At 39.1% G+C, this 22,236-nt stretch overlaps 1 protein-coding gene across 1 annotated transcript; it reads right to left on the reverse strand.

Annotated features, from left to right (window-relative positions):
• Positions 1-768: 768 nt before the first annotated feature.
• Positions 769-11,056, reverse strand: LOC124292343 (galactoside 2-alpha-L-fucosyltransferase Sec1-like). The gene is made up of 2 exons (XM_046729438.1): positions 10,958-11,056; positions 769-2,099 (listed from the first exon to the last, which is right to left on the reverse strand). Exons 1-2 carry the CDS (start codon positions 10,975-10,977, stop codon positions 1,067-1,069), a joined length of 1,053 nt encoding a protein of 350 aa, XP_046585394.1. The 5' UTR covers positions 10,978-11,056; the 3' UTR covers positions 769-1,066.
• Between the last annotated feature and the right edge of the window lie 11,180 nt (positions 11,057-22,236).

The following is a 22,236-nucleotide window of genomic DNA, read 5'->3' on the forward strand; positions in this document are numbered from 1 at the left end:
AGCATCTGGATTTGAACCCATAATCACTGTTTTCTGGTACAACTAAGGGGGGCAACCCTGCAGAGAAGATAAACAGGGTTTTGAAGCATGATCTTAAATATACCAATCTCTAAAATACCAACCCTATAGAAATGACAGAGATGGGCCCCATTCCATTAAGTGTTCACAGCACTTTGATTGTCATTGGTCATTGTGAAGAGAATGAGTGGTACAACTGTCTCAGTCCTAGGGCTGGGATGATACACTGTCACGATACAAAACGTATCGCGATATTTTACCTGCGATACGATACGTATCACGATACATACACCTTGAAAGAATGACAGTATTAAGATTTAAAAGATTTATTTGAAGGTATTTTTGTATAACAATAACACTATTGTAATAAACAAACAACTAAATCATACGTGCGTATTTTCCTCTACACAAGTACTTAAACATGTTTAAGATAAAACTGTTTTAGTAAAAAACTTGTGTATCGTTTTGTATCGATACACCAGTCGACGATATACGATAGCTGTATCAAACTAAACATATTAAAATGTATCGTTATGTATCAGTGCATCAGTGAATCAACCCAGCCCTACTCAGTCCCTGCCCCCCTTTTATCAAAACCATCTTAGGATGAGTGAGTGAGTGAGTTTAGTTTTACACCGCTTTTAGCAATAATCTAGCAACATCACGGCTAGGGACACCAGATATGGGCTTCACATCGTACCCATGTTGGGAATCGAACCCGGGTCTTTGGCGTGACAAGCTAATGCTTTAACCACTAGCAGGCGCGTAGCAAGCCAATATTTTCGTGTAAGCCCAATAGGTTGCAAAGATTTATATTTAGATAGTACTGAGGGCTTGTCCAACCTTTTTAGCAAAAATCAGGTGTAAACCCGGGCTTTTTCTTGTAATGGCAGCTACGCCCCTGACTGGGCTATCCTCCGCCCCTATCTTAGAGCTACGATGATTGTAAGCCTGTGTTAAAGTGAATGAGTTACGATCATCTTAGCTTTAAGATGTTTCTGTGGAATGGGGACTAGTCCTATAGAATCATATTTCTAAAAATATTTAATCACATTGGAATCCAATGAGGAGGATAGTAGTCCTCTCTGACTGTAATATTCCCGATCTTCGTGTTCGGCTGCGGAAATCCTTTGAAGTACACGACATCTCCTGGCACCATGTAACCTGCCCACCATGAGTATGAGCCAGCTGTGATTATCATGTGACTGCAACTGGTCAAAACCGCCAGGTCGACATTTCCGTCAGGGTTGTGCGAGTAATACACATCGGGTCCAACATCCAAATTATCCTCGGCCCAGAAGATATCATTGCTACACACGATAAATAAAACATTACCATACTTCCTCCGGAAATAATTCATAGCTTGGTAAAAATACGGCAATGGAGCTGCCGTGTACCCTTTCAATGTCTGACGAACAAAATCTCCCCTTCGTACATGAACTCCGACCAAAGCTGCACCATGTTTGTTTTTTAACGTCAACACATTTTCTAAAAATTCTTTCGCTTTCTGTTTGATCTCATCCTTGTAAACGAAGTGTTTTGATATCAGTTCATCTTTGACATTTTCAAAATATTTCCATGACTGGTAGTACCCAGCTAGCAGAGCATTGTACGGTTTAAGATGCCTTGTTTTGTTAAAATATGCAGCTGCCTTCTCTTCATTGTATATATAATGCATATCTAGCAAATCTACATCGCCTTGCTGAGTCGGAAGATTAAACACGTCCAGCAGATCTATCTCTTTCGGAATGATGGGAATCATGCCATTTCGCTTCGCAACGCCAAGCAGGGTTCCGTACTCAAACATATGATTACCCAAACGGCCCCAGTAGGTGATCATGATGATAGGACGATCTGGTCGCTTCACCCGCGATATATCGAAGTTGGGGGATGGAACGATGGAACCTGGGATGACTCTGGGTTTGGTGAGGATGTTGAGCACGAGGTAGACCACAAGCAGGATCAGCGCCAACAGCAGTGCATAGAACCATTTCTGGCAGCGTCGGAACCACAACATGAGGACGGGACAGAGCCTGTTGTGGAACAGGACATATGCACAATAGGAGCATACAGCATGGATCCTGCAACAGACATGGAAGAAGTGTCACAAGATTGGCAGCCACATTCCAGCAACATCACTGCAGCCTTGCAACATTAGTATTATCAGCCATATTCCATACCATATCTAGACTCAGTGCCCTTGCCTGGCAAATTGAAAAAAAGGAAAGAAGTTTATACGCTTTATGTCTTTAAATTCATGTCCGCCGTGATGTTGCTGGAATATCACTAAAAGCGGCGTAAAACCAAACTCAGTCAGTTAAATTCAGGTTTCACATGATCGGCAGCAATATTCCAGCAACCTTGTAGCGTAAGTATCATCAGCCATATCCCATACCATATCAAGATTCAGTGCCCTAGGACGGCAAATTGAGAAAAAATAGTTCCTTTTTTCAATATTATGTCTTTAAATTCAGACGTATTGTAACTTTGCATTTTAGGATGGCATTTGAAGCTAAAATATAAACTAAGCATTAAAATGCTTCCTTTTTGTGAAAAAGATGTGTACATTAGTTTAAACTTAAGGACCAGTATAGGTAAATAGATATATGTTAACATGGACATGATGAATGGGGATGGGAATTTCTGATGACAATTTGGCAGACAGAGGGATCCAATATCTGCCTTTTGATAAATCCCCCATATCATTGAGTCTAGTGATAGAACAGAACAGAATTTAGTGATAGTGAACTTAGGAACGTGTTGGTCTCAGAGTACTTCAATGTGTTCATTCTAACTATGCAGTATGGTCCCAGATAGCTAGTGCTCTGCCTAACTATGGAACATGGTCCCAGATAGCTAGTGCTCTGCCTAACTATGGAACAGTTTGGTTTCAGAGTGCTGGTGTTCTGCCTAACTATGGAACAGTTTGGTCTCAGAGTGCTAGTGTTCTCTTGGATGCTGCACCAGCTTCCAGCCTCCATCCATCAACAGCTTCAGCAGTGTCTGTCAGTTTGTCTTCGTCAAATCAAGCACAGCTCTGCATGACTGACTATGGACAAACTTGTTTGTGTACATGCTTGATGGCAGGACCGTCTGACTGCCACGGTCCTACACATGTCAGCACATGCTGCATCAGGATGGAGATGTCGGCTGGCGTCATCAGCAGCTCAAACCTTTTACCTCTCATCACAGACCAAACACTCGTAACCATCGCAATATTAAAACATTGTCATATTCTGGACAAGAAAACACCTTCTACCAACCAAGCATCATGTAACTTTGCCACTGTGTGGTGAATTGGGTTTACATTGTGTTCAAGATTATTGCACTTCTTAATCCATGGGTGTGGTAAAACTTTATCGCAGCGATCTGTAAATAATCGAGTCTTAACCAGACAATCCAGTGATCAACAGAATGGTCATCGATCTATGTAGTTTGGAACACGGGATATGATGACATGTGTCAACCAAGCCAGCGAGCATGACAACCCGAATCCCGTTAGTCGACTCTTATGACAAGCATGGGTAACTGAAGATCAATTCTAACCTGGATCTTCACAGGTAGTCGATGTTTTGAATCATGAACATACAGTTGTATTATATTACAAAAAAGCAACATTCCATATTTTATATGGTAACAAATCTTTTCAACAGGCAGGTGTGAGGACAACTGGGAAACCCATGTCAATCATCTACCCATCTTACAAGTAGCATAATTGGACAAAATCTGAGCAGATTTACATAATCGATACATACCATTTTGCAGGGTCCCAGATAATTTTTCAACATCAGGAGTACGTACTCCTTATTTGTTCAATATTGAGTACTGGAAAACCTTAAGTGTACATTTAGAGTACTAAATGGAAGCTAATGGACTATCAGTAATCTTGTGTTTCGTTTCATATATGCACCACAACATTGCTACTCTTGTGTAAACATGTCAATAAACAATAAAACAATACTTTTTTTCAGATAAATACGACTGTAAATGATTCTAAGACCGTACACCATTGCTGTGGTGCCTATCTGCTACGTTTTCTAAATTATTTCCACCGTGATCGCATATTTTTTTATCCGCAGACATTACTTAAACGGTCCTTATCTGGAGCCCTGCATTTTGTTACCAAACACTCCCATCCACGTCACACATGCACCAAATCTCCATTCTGATCCATGTCATCTACCACTAACAAGAACATCAGTTTGTTCAATACAACACCTTGCACATTAAATGGAAACATATTGATCTCTAATTGTAAATGTTTTTCCTAACAGGCAGGGTTTCAACTAACACATGCTTCTATTACGTACATCTAAGTACAACATATACATTGTGCCCCAAGGGGTGCACAAAAATATTCACTGTACCAAATTATTCCCAAGAAATATATAGTTCATGTAATCTAAATATATAATTAAAAAGTCTTACAGATCAGTAAATTACACAATTTCGTTATTTTACAAGTACCGTCATATTTCCTGTCAGGACCCTTGAAATTACTAACTGGGGGTCGTCTTGACCCCTAAGTTTGTAGGTTATGTTAACATGATTAAAATGATTGTGGTGATTGATGGCTTCTGCCTAACTGTGGAACATGGTCCCAGATTGCTAGTACTCTGCCTAACTGTGGAACATGGTCCCAGATTGCTAGTACTCTGCCTAACTATTCAACATGGTCCCAGATTGCTAGTACTCTGCCTAACTATTCAACATCGTCCCAGAATGCTTCAGGGCTCGATTTAGTGCTGTGTTACATGTACTGGTGCAAGCCAATATTACAAAGTGCAACCTAGTTATTAATCAAACTTGCATCAGGTGCAAGTCAATTGTTGAGTTGGTAAACTTCTAAATAAAACATCTAAATAATTCATTGGCATATTTCTTTCATTACATACTGCCATAAAAGCAGTGCAACTGTAATTTGGCTGGTGCAACTAGGTTTTATCTTAGGTTGCACCTGGTGCAAGTAGGTTAACATATCTTATCACGTTGACTCCCTATCATAGTATATATCAGATCAATTCTGGGCCTAATGTGCCACTACTGAGTTATCTCAGAGTGGCAAATGGTATTTGAAACAAGTTTCACATGTTGGCAAAATAGGCACAAGAAACAAACGTCTTCTGGTGTTCTTTGTTACCGCCAGGAAACGATTGCTTCTTGTGACTGTTTTGCCAACATGTGAAACCTGTTACAAAATATCATTGATGCAGCTACGAGATAACTTGTAGTGGCAAATTCAGCCAGACATTGATACTGCTAGTGCTCACCTTAACCATGTATACCTGGGTGGCAGTCAATATGTTAAATAGAGCCCTGTGCTTGCATTCCTCCTAACTTTGCAACATGGTCCCAGAATGCAAGTGTTCTGCCTAACTTTGGAACAGTTTGGTTTCAGAGTGCTAGTGTTCTGCCTAACTATGGAACAGTTTGGTCTCAGAGTGCTAGTGTTCTCTTGGATGCTGCACCAGCTTCCAGCCTCCATCCATCAACAGCTTCAGCAGTGTCTGTCAGTTTGTCTACGTCAAATCAAGCACAGCTCTGCATGACTGACTATGGACAAACTTGTTGGTGTACATGCTTGATGGCAGGACCGTCTGACTGCCACGGTCCTACACATGTCAGCACATGCTGCATCAGGATGGAGATGTCGGCTGGCGTCATCAGCAGCTCAAACCTTTTACCTCTCATCACAGACCAAACACTCGTAACCATGGCAATATTAAAACACTGTCATATTCTGGACAAGAAAACACCTTCTACCAACCAAGCATCATGTAACTTTGCCACTGTGTGGTGAATTGGGTTTACATTGTGTTCAAGATTATTGCACTTCTTAAACAACGGGTGTGGTAAAACTTTATCGCAGCGATCTGTAAATAATCGAGTCTTAACCAGACAATCCAGTGATCAACAGAATGGTCATCGATCTATGTAGTTTGGAACACAGGATATGATGACATGTGTCAACCAAGCCAGCAAGCCTGACAACCCGATCCCGTTAGTCGCCTCTTACGACAAGCATGGGTAACTGAAGATCAATTCTAACCTGGATCTTCACAGGTAGTCAATGTTTTGAATCATGAACATACAGTTGTATTATATTACAAAAAAGCAACATTCCATATTTTATATGGCAACAAATCTTTTCAGCAGGCAGGTGTGAGGACAACTAGGAAACCCATGTCAATCATCTACCCATCTTACAAGTACTGGAAGTAGCATAACTTGTTGAAGTTATTGTGGTGAAATGTACTTCAGCCATCAGAGGTTCACCACAATCATAAAGAGTTGTAGACATATGGCATCACTGTAGAAACATGCCAGTAGAGTGATCTCCCCTTATGCTGTGTAATGGCCACCATGCTGAACACATGGCTTTTTATATAAAGGACCTTTTACGCTTTTTATATAAAGGACCTTTTAAGCCAAAGTCCTTGTTTTTTATACAAGTCTAAGACTATTACAGTTATCAGTGAAATAAAGGTTATCTCTACAAAGCAGTGAATGGGAAATTTTGGAAGTTTTAGTGATTTTCTGAAGCCTTTGTGGACAAATCTGAGTAGATTTACATAATCCCTACATACCATTTTGGTACCAAACACTCCCATCCACGTCACACATGCACCAAATCTCCATTCTGATCCATTTCATCTACCACTAACAAGAACATCAGTTTGTTCAATACAACACCTTGCACATTAAATGGAAACATATTGATCTCTAATTGTAAATGTTTTTCCTAACAGGCAGGGTTTCAACTAACACATGCTTCTATTACGTACATCTAAGTACAAAATATACATTGTGCCCCAAGGGGTGCACAAAAATATTCACTGTACCAAATTATTCCCAAGAAATATATAGTTCATGTAATCAAAATATATAATTACAAAATCTTACAGATCAGTAAATTACACAATTTCATTACTTTCCAAGTACCGTCATATTTCCTGTCAGGACCCTTGAAATCATTAACTGGGGGTCGTCTTGACCCATAGGTTTGTAGGTTATGTTAACATGATTAAAATGATTATGGTCATTGATGGCTTCTGCCTAACTGTGGAACATGGTCCCAGATTGCTAGTACTCTGCCTAACTGTGGAACATGGTCCCAGATTGCTAGTACTCTGCCTAACTATTCAACATGGTCCCAGATTGCTAGTACTCTGCCTAACTATTCAACATCGTCCCAGAATGCTTCAGGGCTCGATTTAGTGCTTTGTTACATGTACTGGTGCAAGCCAATATTACAAAGTGCAACCTAGTTATTAATCAAACTTGCACCAGGTGCAAGTCAATTGTTGAGTTGGTAAACTTCTAAATAAAACATCTAAATAATTCATTGGCATATTTCTTTCATTACATATTGCCATAAAAGCAGTGCAACTGTAATTTGGCTGGTGCAACTAGGTTTTTATCTTAGGTTGCACCTGGTGCAAGTAGGTTAACATCTCTTATCACGTTGACTCCCTATCACGAGTATACTCGTATCAATTCTGGCCTAATGTGCCACTACGAGTTATCTCATAGTGGCAAAATGGTATTTGGAAACAAGTTTCACATGTTGGCAAAATAGGCACAAGAAACAAACGTCTCCTGGTGTTCTTTGTTACCGCCAGGAGACGATTGCTTCTTGTGACTGTTTTGCCAACATGTGAAACCTGTTACAAAATATCATTGATGCAGCTACGAGATAACTTGTAGTGGCAAATTCAGCCAGACATTGATACTACGAGTATACCTGGGTGGCAGTCAATATGTTAAATAGAGCCCTGTGCTTGCATTCCTCCTAACTTTGCAACATGGTCCCAGAATGCAAGTGTTCTGCCTAACTTTGGAACAGTTTGGTTTCAGAGTGCTGGTGTTCTGCCTAACTATGGAACAGTTTGGTCTCAGAGTGCTAGTGTTCTGCCTAACTATGGAACAGTTTGGTCTCAGAGTGCTAGTGTTCTCTTGGATGCTGCACCAGCTTCCAGCCTCCATCCATCAACAGCTTCAGCAGTGTCTGTCAGTTTGTCTTCGTCAAATCAAGCACAGCTCTGCATGACTGACTATGGACAAACTTGTTGGTGTACATGCTTGATGGCAGGACCGTCTGACTGCCACGGTCCTACACATGTCAGCACATGCTGCATCAGGATGGAGATGTCGGCTGGCGTCATCAGCAGCTCAAACCTTTTACCTCTCATCACAGACCAAACACTTCCGACCATTGAGTGAGGAAGGTGTTACAGTGCTTTTAGCAACATTTAAACAATATTCATATCATGGCATACACAGAAAAGAGCACACCATGCATGAGAAGTGAATGCTTTAGCCACTAGGCTAACCATACTCCCCCATAACTAAGGAAGTAATAACCATAGTCTCAAATTTGGACAAGCAACACCTTCCTACCAACCAAGCATCAAGCCAAGTATTTTATTATGTGTGTCGAATGGGGTCTTATATTGCTTTCAATATTATGGCTGTAACGATTCACTCGCATATTCGGTGAATCGAACCGTAGCCCTTCATGAATTCAATTCGTTATTCGTGGTCACCAGAGCCGAATATTTACGATTTTTTTAATTGAGCATGTTTTACTTGAACCCATATGTCCTTTCCAAAGTGAGATGTGCAAGAATGGAACATGTACTAGCATTGCAGTAGTGCAAGTCATGTTAGTTTGCCAAGACTGCACATGGTACAGTCGACTATAACTATTACATACCAAATTTGAGTGTCATGAGATCATTAGTTATTGCTGTGACAAATCGAAACTGTCAACATGGGCGTTCCATATTGTACATCAATCACTTAACTACGATTTTGTATTCGTGAATAATTATTCGTATTCGTTACCCAATTTTCATGATACGTATCATATTCGCCACATAGTGTATTCGTTGCAGCCCTTTGAATCAATATTACTGCAGGGCTACAGATAACTTTTGGGGGTGTGAGTGTACTTACACATCATATTGCAAGTGGAAGTGTACTGAGAATTTTGAAGGAGTACTGACATGTTTTTGTGTGAGCGAGTTGATGTGGTTTGTCTGGATGATTCATCGATCACTTTTTCCAACCATGTATTTGTATTTGAAGACGCGTAAGAAATAACTGAGCGACTGTGTGATTTGTGAAATGTCAGGTCCGACTGGATATAAATAGGAACAGTGTAGTTTTCAGCCAATCGAAAAATAGTGACACATATCGTTGCATGGCAAAGCAAGGGATTCCTACTGTCAGGGTTTCCTTATGTGTCAAATCGTGTTTCGCAAAAGAAACTAAACAAGTATTTATCCGAAATAGATTTCCAATTGCACGATAAGCACGGAAATTAAAAGCTAGACGTACGAAGGTATTTATGTGCGTACACGATACACTTGAAATCTTATATTATGTCGTACTTAATTGATTTTAAGGAGTACATTACGCCTGTAAGCGACGGATATGCACATTCCTTTACAAGTCCGGTGAGGTCTTAGTGCTAGCCAAATGAGAAACCATGCCACAGTTTAATATGGTTACCCCACTCACAGTTACTGACTCCAAACAAACAGCCCTTCTTTTATCATCTAAATGCTCAGTGACAGATATCTTTTAGCATGAAGCACATATCAAAACAGTGACATTCCACTCTCCACGTAGACTAACGAGTTGTCTTAGAATATATTTGACAGTAACAAATAATCCCATTTAAATTGAAAAGGGGCCCCAGTGAGATGGGAGATTCAGAACTTGGACCTGAAGAAAGCTAGATTTGCTTCATTACCGACTTTAGCATTGCAGGAAGGGCCAAGCAGTAGGAAAAATAATGTGGTTCAGAAACTGAGAGACAGACTACTCTCAAACCATGCAGGTCCGTTTTACATTGGACATTGCCCACTGTATGTGCCTTTAACGATATATTGTATGTCCATTCCTTTAACGGGTATCTTATGCACACGAACGTGGGCGACTTGCGCAAATGTCTATCCGTGTTTATTATCCACGAGGTCAACGTATGGGTAGTTGCATACTAATCTAGTACGTCACTCGAGTGTCGTATCGTGTTGACCTGAGATTCTAACAATATGATTGGATAACCGATGACCACTCAATTAGGTCACATTCAGACGTAACTATTTTTCCATTCATAACAAACACGTGAATTCATTCATTCTACAACTTAAATGCATTGTGGGAATGTAAACATTGCGAACGTTGCCGTGTCGCTGTTTATTTGAGTCGAACTGAGACATTATATCCGTCGAAAAACAAACACAATGTTTCCACCAGTGATGTTAGCCGAATGAAGCGACTGGAAACCGAGAAACGAGGTGCTACGGAGTAGTTTACTGTAGGAGGCTGTACGAGGCAATGACAACTGACATGCATCGTGACGTCGGTTACCAAGGCAGTGACGTCATTACAGTGTGACGTCATGCAAATATTGTACTGCAGTACAAAACTCTTCCACAACCTCTTCATGAAACCGGTTTCGGTTTGAAACCAAAAACATAACAAAAATACGCTATTTTGTCAATTTAATGCATGTAAGACGTGGGTAATAAATAAAATACCACACTCGGTCTCATTACATACGAATTATACGAAACTCGTAACCTTCCTATGTTATCTATCTGACTTCGCTTTCGCTCGGTCAGATACCACAGGAAGGACACTCGTTTCGTATAATTCGTATGTAATGAGACCTCGTGTAGTATTCTCTATATATGCAGCATGATTATGCTAATGTAAACTACAGCTATAAACACAAAAAGCACACCAATTCCAATATTCCATACTCTCATATTTGTGGAAAACACACCGCCACATATGACGTAACTAAGGCAGACGCACAAACGAAAACACACACCACAGTAACACCAGGTAAGAATTATACCAAACGCACCTTTGTTAATTCATGCTGCAAAAAAAGAATATTGAACCGTTAGTGACCAATCCATACCTTGGTAGAAGCACCGACATGGGAATGAGTTAAACTATCGACATTATCCCGCTTCAACTCTTTACCCAAACATGCTCTCCATGACTTTATGTTGAAACTTGCAACTTCCGTATGGTTATCTCTAAAAGTTGATTCGAAATGTTACGAAACGAAATCACATAGCAAATTCAGCGACTGACTGTTGAGTTCAGCATATTCGTAACGTTTAACATTACCTGTATTTCATTTACAAGTGTGTTATTTTCACATCCCCGCTACTTTATTCACAATGGCTTCTAAACCAAAACGAATTATTACTAGAAATTATCGAAAACGGCACCCAAACGTTTCCGGAAGTGGAACCAAGCATGAATGACATCACAAACTCTGCTGAAACAGGGTAGTCCAGTCAAAATGTGACAAAACCTCCAAATAATTGGTACAGAAACGATTTGAGTGTTTTCAACATGTTTAAGTTATAGCTAATGAGTATTAAAAATCCTCCCTTGAAATATGATGCTAAGTCCTATTTTGGGGGGTAAAAGGTTTAAAAATTGAAATCTTCAGTAAATAATTTTTAAAATCTCATATTGAGACACAAATTTACCTTTATATATATATATTCAAAGAGTAAACACGGTACTACCAATAGATGAATTAGAAAAGTAAAATAATGTTATCCGAAGTCCTATTTTGGGGTAAAAAGTTAAAAAATTGAAATTGTAAGAGAATATTTTTAAAAATTTCATATTAAGACACAAATGTATTTTTTATGGATATTTTCAAAGATTACACAAGGTATTTCTAATACATGGGTTATAAAAGTCAATTAGATGTATGCTAAATCCTATTTTTGGGTAAAAAATTTAAAAGTCATAATTTGAATAAAACCATAAGATAAAAGACTTTCCAGAGCATATATTTTCTTTTTTCAAGGGTAAAATAAACACAACTTCAGGAGCATGCAATTTAGTTCCTCTGTTTGCCCCATCAAAGTTATGATTAATCTATCCTCTATCAATATGGAGAAACTGTTATATCTCTAAAACTAACACATAATCATTCATAAACTTTGAACAGAGAGATCAAGTTATGAACTTGAGCTCTGTGCTATTTTAAGATGATGAAATGTGTATTTATTGTTTCCTTGGCAATACGTTTGACTTTGTCCATGGTAGTATACTTGCAACGGCTATCTCCAAAGCCAATAGGAGTTCTAAATATTAAGAGACTAAGTGGAGCCTTTGCTCTCCAGGTATTTGTCCATGACACCAGGTTTAGGTTTACTAAAAGAAGAATGTATTTATTGCTAAGACTGAAATCCACATCAATATTTTTCTGCTGTAAGCTCATGGAACCGACTGAAGTACAGGGGACCAGATCATGCATGATGGAACTTCCATGTCAACATATGGGTGACACATTCTCACAGTAAATCCATTACAGTGTCCTATGTGAGATATTATCTGTCAAATACAACCAGCTGACTACCACGTGAAAATGAATCTGTGTAGATTACTTGACTCTGGTTAACCTAATATATGTGGCTTGTCGAAATGTGTATCGATATTGTACGACTTTGTCTTGACCGCTCACAAACACGTAAGTTGAGCAAATACAGCTTTGGGTCTGGGATTCAGGTTGATCATAGGCACGAAGGTGACATAACTCAATACTGAGAATGATACAATCTAGTGATTCATTTTATATTCTACATGAAGTGTTCAAGACCTCAAGCAATCTGATTCAGCATCTCCGTAACGTATGAACCCATCCCTTTTAGCGCATCAACACCTCAGCATTCTTGTCAAACAGTCACCTAATATTTGCAAAAACGTCACCGGTATGTGTTAATCCATGTTCTCAGATTGATCTACATTATCTGTTGCAAATTGAATGGACTGACCCTGTGTACATCCATTTCCGGAAGCACTTAGCTCCTTCTTCTGTAACTAGAGATTGTAATAATGAACAAGATATTAATTAACATATCGGTTTGCTTGAACTATAGTGATGGTGACCATGAATACCAAGGGCTTGACAGAGATACCCTTGGTCTCATAGTCCGTATATTTGAATTAATTTTGAGTATCATGCTTGGTGACAATGCTATTCCAAGCCAAACTTAACAGTAACAGAAGATATTCTCAGTAAAGGAAGTCCAATAATGTGAAGGGTTGTGTTCAGGCTAACTTCAACATTTGAGATGTGGTTGGGTGAGGCGATTTGATTCAACGGTGCTTGCAATATATTTTTCACTTACTGGTACATCGAATTGTACATGATTTCATGACAGTTACCCCCAAAGACATGTTATACCATGGTATATAGTCATCCCTGTGTCAGTCAGAAATCTTTTCGTTTCCTGAGCAAACTTTAAAGATGGTTGATATGTACAAGTATATGCACCACTTACTATTTAAGTATTTGAAATACTTAAAGTATTTGTCCCTTAGTTATTTCAGTTTCAAAAATACCAATATTATTAAATTGTTTACTAGTAGTTAAAAGGACAATACCGGTTGTGCTTTCATAACCTTTCTAGAGCTTTGATCAAGTAGCCCAGTGAAGATCCAGTTTAGAATTGATCTTCAGTAACCCATATTATTTACTGACCAATGCCATATAGCTGAATAAATTCTGAGTGCGACGTTAAACAACTAAAATGAAGATTACATAGATTTGTCAGAAAAGACAACACATTTCCCTTTATGTAGGACCTAATATATTTGTCAGGTGCCGTATTTGTTTGAATAAGATACAGATACAACTTTTTGAGAAAAGGGCACAGTTCATTATCTGTTTCTAGTTTTCTTCTGGTACGGAACTTGAAAAGGATGACCATGGTTAGCCACAAACGTTATATATTTGACCCGTGAAGATCCGGGGTGGAATAGGTCTTCAGCAACCCATGCTTGCCACAAAAGGCGACGATGCTTGTCGTAAGAGGCGACTAACGGAATCGGGTGGTCAGGCTCGCTGACTTGGTTGACACATGTCATGTTATCGGTTCCCAATTGCGCAGATCGATGCTCATGCTGTTGATCACTGGATTGTCTGGTCCAGACTCGATTATTTACAGACCGCCGCCATATAGCTGGAATATTGCTGAGTGCGGCATAAAACTAAACTCACTCACTCACTCACTCACTCACTCACTCACAAACGTTATTTTATAGTATAGTTTTTATGTCTTGCATGTCCATTTGTGCACAAACAACTCCAAATTGAGTGAAAGTGATGCATTTTGCGCATGTTACTTAAATAGAAGCTATTCTAAGATTTGTTGATCGATTTGTTTCAATCACTCGTGCATGGTTAACTGTTTTATCAAATATGTAGCATAAATGTAATATTTAGAAATAACAAATTATTTTACATAGTCTCTGAAACTTAAATGTATTTTTCTTCAAATTGCAACGATAACTTTGAAAAAACATCTTTTAAAATATTTTTATATAAGTTATGAAGAATCACGGGTCATGTGACAGCTCCAAACACAATATCAGTTTGCTGTGGTTTGAAACCCTAGTGGTTAACGAAAGCTATACAAATGAATGATCTATAGGACCACCAGGCTTATCTGACATATTTTACGTGCGCTTCGAAAACACGTTAGCACCCTCCTCAAGGGTGATATGGATTTCAACGCTCGAGCCGTCAGGCGAGAGCGTTGAATCCATATCACCCGCAGAGGGAGGGTGCTAACCTACTTATACCACGTGGGCGCCGAATAGACTCGTACATTGCTTGTTGCACGTGCGTTTCCTGCACCGCCAAGGTTGTTATCCACATATCAACCTCTGCACGTGTAGATAGAAGGTTGATACACAGAAAATCAACCTGCCAGAACAATGGACATAACACACCCTAGTGGTATAATCTTTTATTAATACCCCTGAAAAGGCTCTAATTTACATTTGTTTGGTGAGGTGAGGTGAAATTGGGTTTAACGTCGTGCTTGAAAATATTTCGCTCATATCACGACGTGCATGCGTGTGTATGTGTATGTGCGTCTGCTTGTACTAGCCCAGACTTAAGCTGGTTTTATAGTGCTAGCCCACTGAGATACCATGCCGCAGTGAAGCATGAATACCCCATACCCCACTCAGACACATTATACTGACTCCGAGCCGACCAGTCCTTGTTGTACCCATTAATGCCGAGCGCCAGGCAGGGACCAACAAGTACTATATTTTAACGTCTTTTGGTATGACGCGGTCGGGGATCGAACCCGCGACCTTCCGCTCTCCAGGCGGACGCTCTAACCACTACACCACAGAGGCGGTCCATTTGTTTGGAGATATGCCAGATTCTTGGCACCATTAATAATGTTAATGCATATATGAATGGATGTATGTTCGTTTAAACAAACCTAAAATATTAAAATATCGCAATAGTTAGTGAACCTGATTAGTTTATGCGGCTTTCCTTAGTATCAGTCAGTGAGTGGGGCAGCAGAAACAGGCTTCACACAAGTCGTAGTCATGTTGGGAATCGAACCCGGACATACGGCGTGACGAGCGAACATTTTAACCATTATAATACCTCTGTGCCGTCTTTACTAGCTTAAGTCCCCTTTAGGTTCAGACGTTTTAGTCTACCTGATGGTAGCTTAAACCATTTTTCGTGTATAATAATGCCCCCTAAAGGTTTTAATTGATTTTCAGCAGTCCATGCTTTTCTGTGAAGATCCGGTTTTAAAATGAGTCCTTAGAAACTCATGCTTGTCTCCCTGTGAAGATCCGGGTTAAAATGAGTTTTCAGGAACTCATACTTGTCGCTCCGAGAAAAGCTGTGTTAAGATGAGGCTTTGGTAACCGATGTTTGTATCTCCGTGAGGCCTGGGCTAAAATTGATCTATTGTAAGAGGCGACGAAGTGGATCGGGTACCGAGTCTCGCGATCGCTGATGCACGTCATCGTAACCGGAATGGGTAGATCGATGCTCATGATGTCATCGATAATACATCGGCCATGGAATTGTATTCAAAGATATCCGTAAACATGGCTGGAATTGTCAGCATTAAACACACAATCAACGTGTATGTACACAAGGGTAATCAACATGTCATTACTAGGTGTTCGAACGCCGTCAACTACCTCGGTCAGCAATGGGACCAGGGTGCCGTTGTACAAAACGATCTTAGCGCTAAGATGACCGTAACTTCCATACCTTAACATAGACTTAAGGTAGTGTTAGCGCTAAGATTGTTTTGTACAACGGCACCCAGGTCTGCTTGATATGGGAATCTGCATTATATGCATCTCATATGCAGTCCAGTAGCACAGCGGTTAAAGGAAGTTTGGGTTCGATTGTTCGATTGTTCGATTGTTCCTGTCAATTCCAGGTGTCGGCAGCTCCAAATTTACCCCCCCCCCCAACTATTTTCGTTCTTGTTTGTTTTGTATCGTATTGAAACGAAGGAGTGAATGAACGACTGAACGAACGAACGATTGAATGTATTTATTTCCAAAGTTGAATCAGAAGACAGTACAAAGGCAAATACATTATTTACAATACCTCACTTGCAGTAAACAAAATGAAACAGCATTTGTAGCAAAACGGAAGCATGTGTTGCACTGCTGGTTAACAGATAATTTACAATGTATCATTTGTGAGCAGTAGTGCGATTGTGCTCAGTAGATGTACACGGATGATGTTTCTTTCGATTCAACACGAAGTGACAAAATGACAGTATTATGTATTCCCATGTATCATAGTCAATTGTTTCAGTTATGTCATGTATATGTGCCCGGAAAAAACAATGACAGCATATCATCGTCGTCAAGCATATCTACATGTATTTTCATATCTATCTACATCTATCTATCTATCTATCTATCTATCTATCTATCTATCTATCTATCTGTCTGTCTGTCTGTCTCTATATATCTATATCTATACACACATACATACATATATATATATAAACAAGTGATTTCTGCAGGTGTATAAGCAATAAATATATAAATATGAGTCCAGATATTTCTGCTTGCCAAATATCCTTTATATATGTAGATATCTGGACTCATATTACACAGACACAGACACAGAGACACACACAAACACAGAGCGAGAGAGAGAGAGAGAGAGAGAGAGAGAGAGAGAGAGAGAGAGAGAGAGAGAGAGAGAGAGAGAGAGAGAGAGAGAGAGAGAGAGAGAGAGAGAGAGAGAGAGAGAGAGACAGACACACACACAGTTCAACTAATATATATCAGCATCAAGTTTACCTTTTTCTAAATATATACATATTCCATACATAAAAGCGAGTCTTCCCGAAAATAGTAAATAGTTAAGAAATGCCCAGAAAAAACTGCATAACCGTTAAGGGGAAATAACTCTACCTGTCGTATTGACAAAAAGATTACTTGAACTAAACCCGACGTAAACCCTAACCACATATTATAAAACATGGTGGTGAATTTCTGCTCAATAGAACATAGATCGTGGCACACTTCAGTAACCAAATTCTTGTCGTAAAAGGCGACTGACAGGATCTGGTGGTCAGGCTCACTGACTTGGTCATCGTATCCCAGATATATAAATCCTTCATTTTTCTGTTATGTTTCCATCACTAATGGTATTAAGGCATATTCTGAATTGTTTTTATTCAATTAAATGACCCAAAGGCAATAATACAGATAAATACCTGAAAATCATATTTTGGGGGAAATCGGCCTTTCTGGAACTTTACAAATCAATTTCATCAGAAAACATTCACTTTGTGTGACAGCTTGAAATCTCAGTGCCCATCCCAAGGCAATAGTCAATTGTGTAAAGTATTAGATAACACTGGAGTAAAGAATTCAAATGTTGCAATAAAATAGTGTCTTCAGTTTGACCCGGCCTTGACTGGACCTATAAGCGAATTCCCTATCTACATGTATGGAATGAAGAATTATACAGGTGTCGGGCATCTTCTTCCTTTTAAATAGTCTTCTCACTATTGCTGAATCCCCCAGCTGGCATCAACTGTCTTTCTGGATGTCCACTAATATGGTCCAGGTCATGAGATACTGCTTAGTCACAAAGAAATCTAACCAGGGACTGTTTTTTATGTCAACGTTCATGAATTTCTTCCATGGTGGCACACATCGACAACTAATTACTTGATACTGGCGGCATGAAGCTCCTTTCTTGCTTCTGTTTCTCTCTCATTATGAGCTCATTATGGTCGTACCTATTAAAACATCCACAACAACATCTGCTTTGTTGAAGCAGTACATCAGCTGAGTTATAAAATGGAAAAGGTGTTCCACATCATTTGGAGTGCTGCTATGCCACCTCAAATGTTAACTATATGACTGGATGTACCTGAAGATATTTCATTATGCTTTGGTACTTCACTCCCTTGTTTGTATCCAAGGTCACTCTGCAGGTTTCCACGTGGTGCCTTTTTCATGGTAAAGTGAAGTAAAAACGGAACCTATAGGATACCTGAGAATAGTTTCCAGAGTGACATCTTCACATGTAGCAAGGTTGAGAGTTCGACAAAATATGATTTCTAGTCAAAATGGCTCCTATTTTGCTCTTGAATTTAGTTGCCTGTTACATGTCAGTAAATGTGTTGACCCCTGATCTGGTAGTGGGGCTGTAAAAGCTCATCTTGTATCCGTTTTCAATTCTCAAATCTTTCAAGGGTTTTCTCTCCTGTTTTCTTCATGAACAGAAAGGACTGTTGCACTTCAGCTGATGCATATACATCAGTTGTAATGTTCAGAAATACTTCAGGATCAGAATCTGTATTTAAGGGATTAGCCATGCTGTTCTGGATGTGTTTGATGAGATCACTTACGTGATCTTCATCAAGGCTGGCTTGCACTCATCATGGGTGTTGTCTTCACTGCTGCTTAACATACTACTTCTTTGTCTGAATTTAGATGTATAATCACCCGTGATATATCTAGTCAGAGTTCATCGAAGTAGTGCCGATGTGCATGTTAGGCCAGAAAGCCCAACTTTCACTCTCTGAATCCCAGGTAGCTTCTCTCGACTCCCGTATCAGTCCATTTTATTGTCAAGGTTTTTCCCTCAAAGTGACCTGTCCCGTTTCAAATGCATCGTTGACAGTGTCGTGTAGGTGCACCCTGTCAAGAATGTCGACCGGTAGCCAACAAGCAAAGTGTATTCTAATTGCACTGTAAACATGTGGCAGCAATGCATTTTGGATAAGCATGTGGAGGTCCCATTTACCTTCTCTCACAGCCCTGATGTTCTGCAATAGGATGTTTAGCACCACAAAAAAATTAGTCAAAGTCCATAGGTTGGAGAAAATTTACTTTCAATATGCTGGCATTCAATAAACTTTGGCATGAGGATGTCATCTTCTCAGATTCCATTTTGCCATTCACATATGTCTGCTGTGATGGCACAGAGATTCCCAGATTTACAACATCTTCCAGTGTATTCTTTCTACACCAACCAAAGAAAGCCATGAAGAGGAGAGACATGAACACTTCAAAGGCTTGTGTCAGTCCTTGAACTGCTCAATGAAAGTGTACATTGGGGCGTAAACCCCAGAATCAGTTAGCATATTCCGCTAGCCACCTTCTCTTTATAACTTTCCAAGAGGATCAATGTAACGACCAACAGCATAAAATCTCCAAGGTGACATTTAAAATAAGTACATACATGTTCATTACTTCAATTTCTCTCATCACAAACATGCCTACACAGTCAGTTTGTTTCTATAAACTAAACTGGAACAGGGTTTGTACAGATCATCAGCCAGTAAATTTTAGGTCTTTCCGGGGTCTTTTCAACACCCAATCAACAAATCTAAGGAACTATAGAAATATATATATAAGACACAAGTAGTTGAATACATACAAGATTGGTCAAATGTGGGACCGACCATCAGGGGGAAACAGCATTTAGCTACATTGCTGCACTGGGCAAGTTTTGCTTTGGGATGGAAATTACCACGCCCACTGTCACTGCAAGGTCGTTTTATTATGTTTGTTTCCTGCACATGACTTTTGCTATATTTAGGGCCATTTAATTGCAAATCATGGTGATTAGGACCTTTTCAAGGCTGAAACGAACGTAGGACCTTTGTAGGTTAAAATATTCATATTTCAGTTTTTTTCAAGACTGTGCGCACCCTTTGGAAAGTATACCTTTTCTTGTTACTTTCTGAGCATTAATACATTGTGAAATGAGTCATTGCATTTCACAATAAGATATCTGAAATAATGATAACATTACTATGTATAATATTTGTATGTATTATGAAGAAGAATTAAATTGACCAATTAAAACTGTTAATAAAAAATCCATTTAAAAAAATACAAAAATAATTTCTTATATATATTTCAATGACTGGGTAGTTTGTTTGCTCCAGGTAAACACATTAAAGAGTATCTGATGAATGCTTCATTGACTTCCCATATTTCTGATTTGAGTAAAACCGAAACAAAACCGGGTGCTGTCACGTGATCTCGATTTCTAAAAAATGGGACCACTTTTGACCACCACATCATGGCACATCATAATCTACATACAATAAACTTTCCAAAGAGCTATAATATGCCCATACAAGAGATGGGGGCTTTAAGTCGACTCTAAACCTTAGCCTACTGCTCTCCTATTAGCAGTGTTTGAGCGACACCAATTATGCTCTCTCAGACTGCTATGTGACATAGTCCGCTTGTCATAATATGCAATTTTGAGTTGGGCGATCGAGTGACAAGTTAAAGCGAACTTCGTATGCCAATGTCATGGGATTTGTTACTCCTGATCTTTGCATAAGTCATATGTAGGTATAGTCTGTTTGCAGTGAAAACGTACCCGTGAATTTCACTTTAAACAAAAAGGTAAATCGAATAAAGTGAAATTAAGATTGCGAACCCTCATAATTTTACCTTGCCAAATGAACATTTAAATGTCAGAATTTTATTCAACTTAGGATAAAAGTTGTTTAACAAAGGATTATAAATTCAAATCGCTATTATTGGTTTGTATTACAAGGGGGTGAGCGCAGTAAATGGAACAGTGAAACAAATGCATGTGCGGTACGTGATGAGCGTTAACTTAAACCAACACTACTTGTTCTCGGTGTTTAATTTAAAGTGCATACCCCTTGTAATGCAAACCGATAATAGCGATTTGAAACTGTGATCGTTTGTTAAAACAACCTTTATCCTAAGTTGAATAAAATTCTGAGAATTAAATGTTCAATTGGAAAGGTACAATTATGAGGATTCGCAATCTTAATTTCACTTTATTCGATTTACCTTTTTCTTTAGAGTGAAATTCATCGGTACGTTTTCACTGCAAACAGACTGTAACACAAAAACTAGCTGTTCAACCTGCGAAATACGCTTGCTCACAATTGTGGACAAGTTGGGGAGACGTTATCGAAGCGTCTGTAAAATATTCCCAATTCTCATGCCGGTCTCGGCCACAGGGGTTATTGGCAGCTGTATTGTATCCGACCATGTATTTACTGTGGAAATACATTGCCTTAAAACAATGGATAATGGTACTCAGCGATGCGTTTGTGACACAGTTAACGCACTGTGAGGAACCGATTGTGGATCTATACTCATCATGTCAGTCAATAGATTGTTAGCTCCAGACTCGATTATTTACAGACGCCACCACATGAACAAACAAACAAACAAACAAACAAACAAACGAACAAACACAGTATCTAAAGAAAATAGGTCAAACATACATAGCCATTGGATAGAACACTGTTGATTTCTTGTGGTTTGCCCTATATTTGATTTGTCAAAGATCCCTGGGATATTTTATCATTTGTTTATAACTTTGAAAATGGATTCGTTGATATTTCGTTGACATCTAATTCTCTTTCTAACTATGTTTTAATAGACTCTGTATCTGAACCCGAGACAAGGGCAACATTTTCTATATCTGTTTCTCATGGCCAGGCTGTCATGGCCAGACCCAGTACTGCAAAAACCGTTTTATTTCCGCCGACTCGAACTCAGGACCTACCGACAACTACTTCAGTTAGTTTCCTTCTTGTATCAGTGCTGGGGTGAAGGCTGCAAGTAGAGGACAAGTGAAAATTTACAAGAAAGCTAAGCGCTCGGTATTAACATTGTTCTTTGTGATATACGTATATTAATGCACTATATTAAAGAGTAAAAAAGACAGTTTAATGACCGAGGTGTCTATTTTCGTGACAGTAACATCTGATTCAACCTATTTTGATGTTCGCTACTGCTTTTCGTTGTTTACTGTTGCTTTTAGTGCAGTCTGTGTCATGGATCAAACATATACGAATATGACAACAAACGATTTTTGCTGTATATGTTTCTTATTTCTTG

The sequence above is a fragment of the Haliotis rubra genome, unplaced genomic scaffold, assembly GCF_003918875.1.
Source record: "Haliotis rubra isolate DU_JTF1 unplaced genomic scaffold, ASM391887v1 Scf514, whole genome shotgun sequence".
Lineage (NCBI taxonomy): Eukaryota > Metazoa > Mollusca > Gastropoda > Lepetellida > Haliotidae > Haliotis > Haliotis rubra.

Excerpts from the sequence above, each read along its gene's own strand:
- LOC124292343 (XM_046729438.1), bottom strand. The coding sequence starts at position 10,977 with ATGTCGGTGCTTCTACCAAG. Across the intron at positions 2,100-10,957 it reads ATGTCGGTGCTTCTACCAAG|GATCCATGCTGTATGCTCCT; the intron begins GTATGGATTGGT and ends TGTCTGTTGCAG.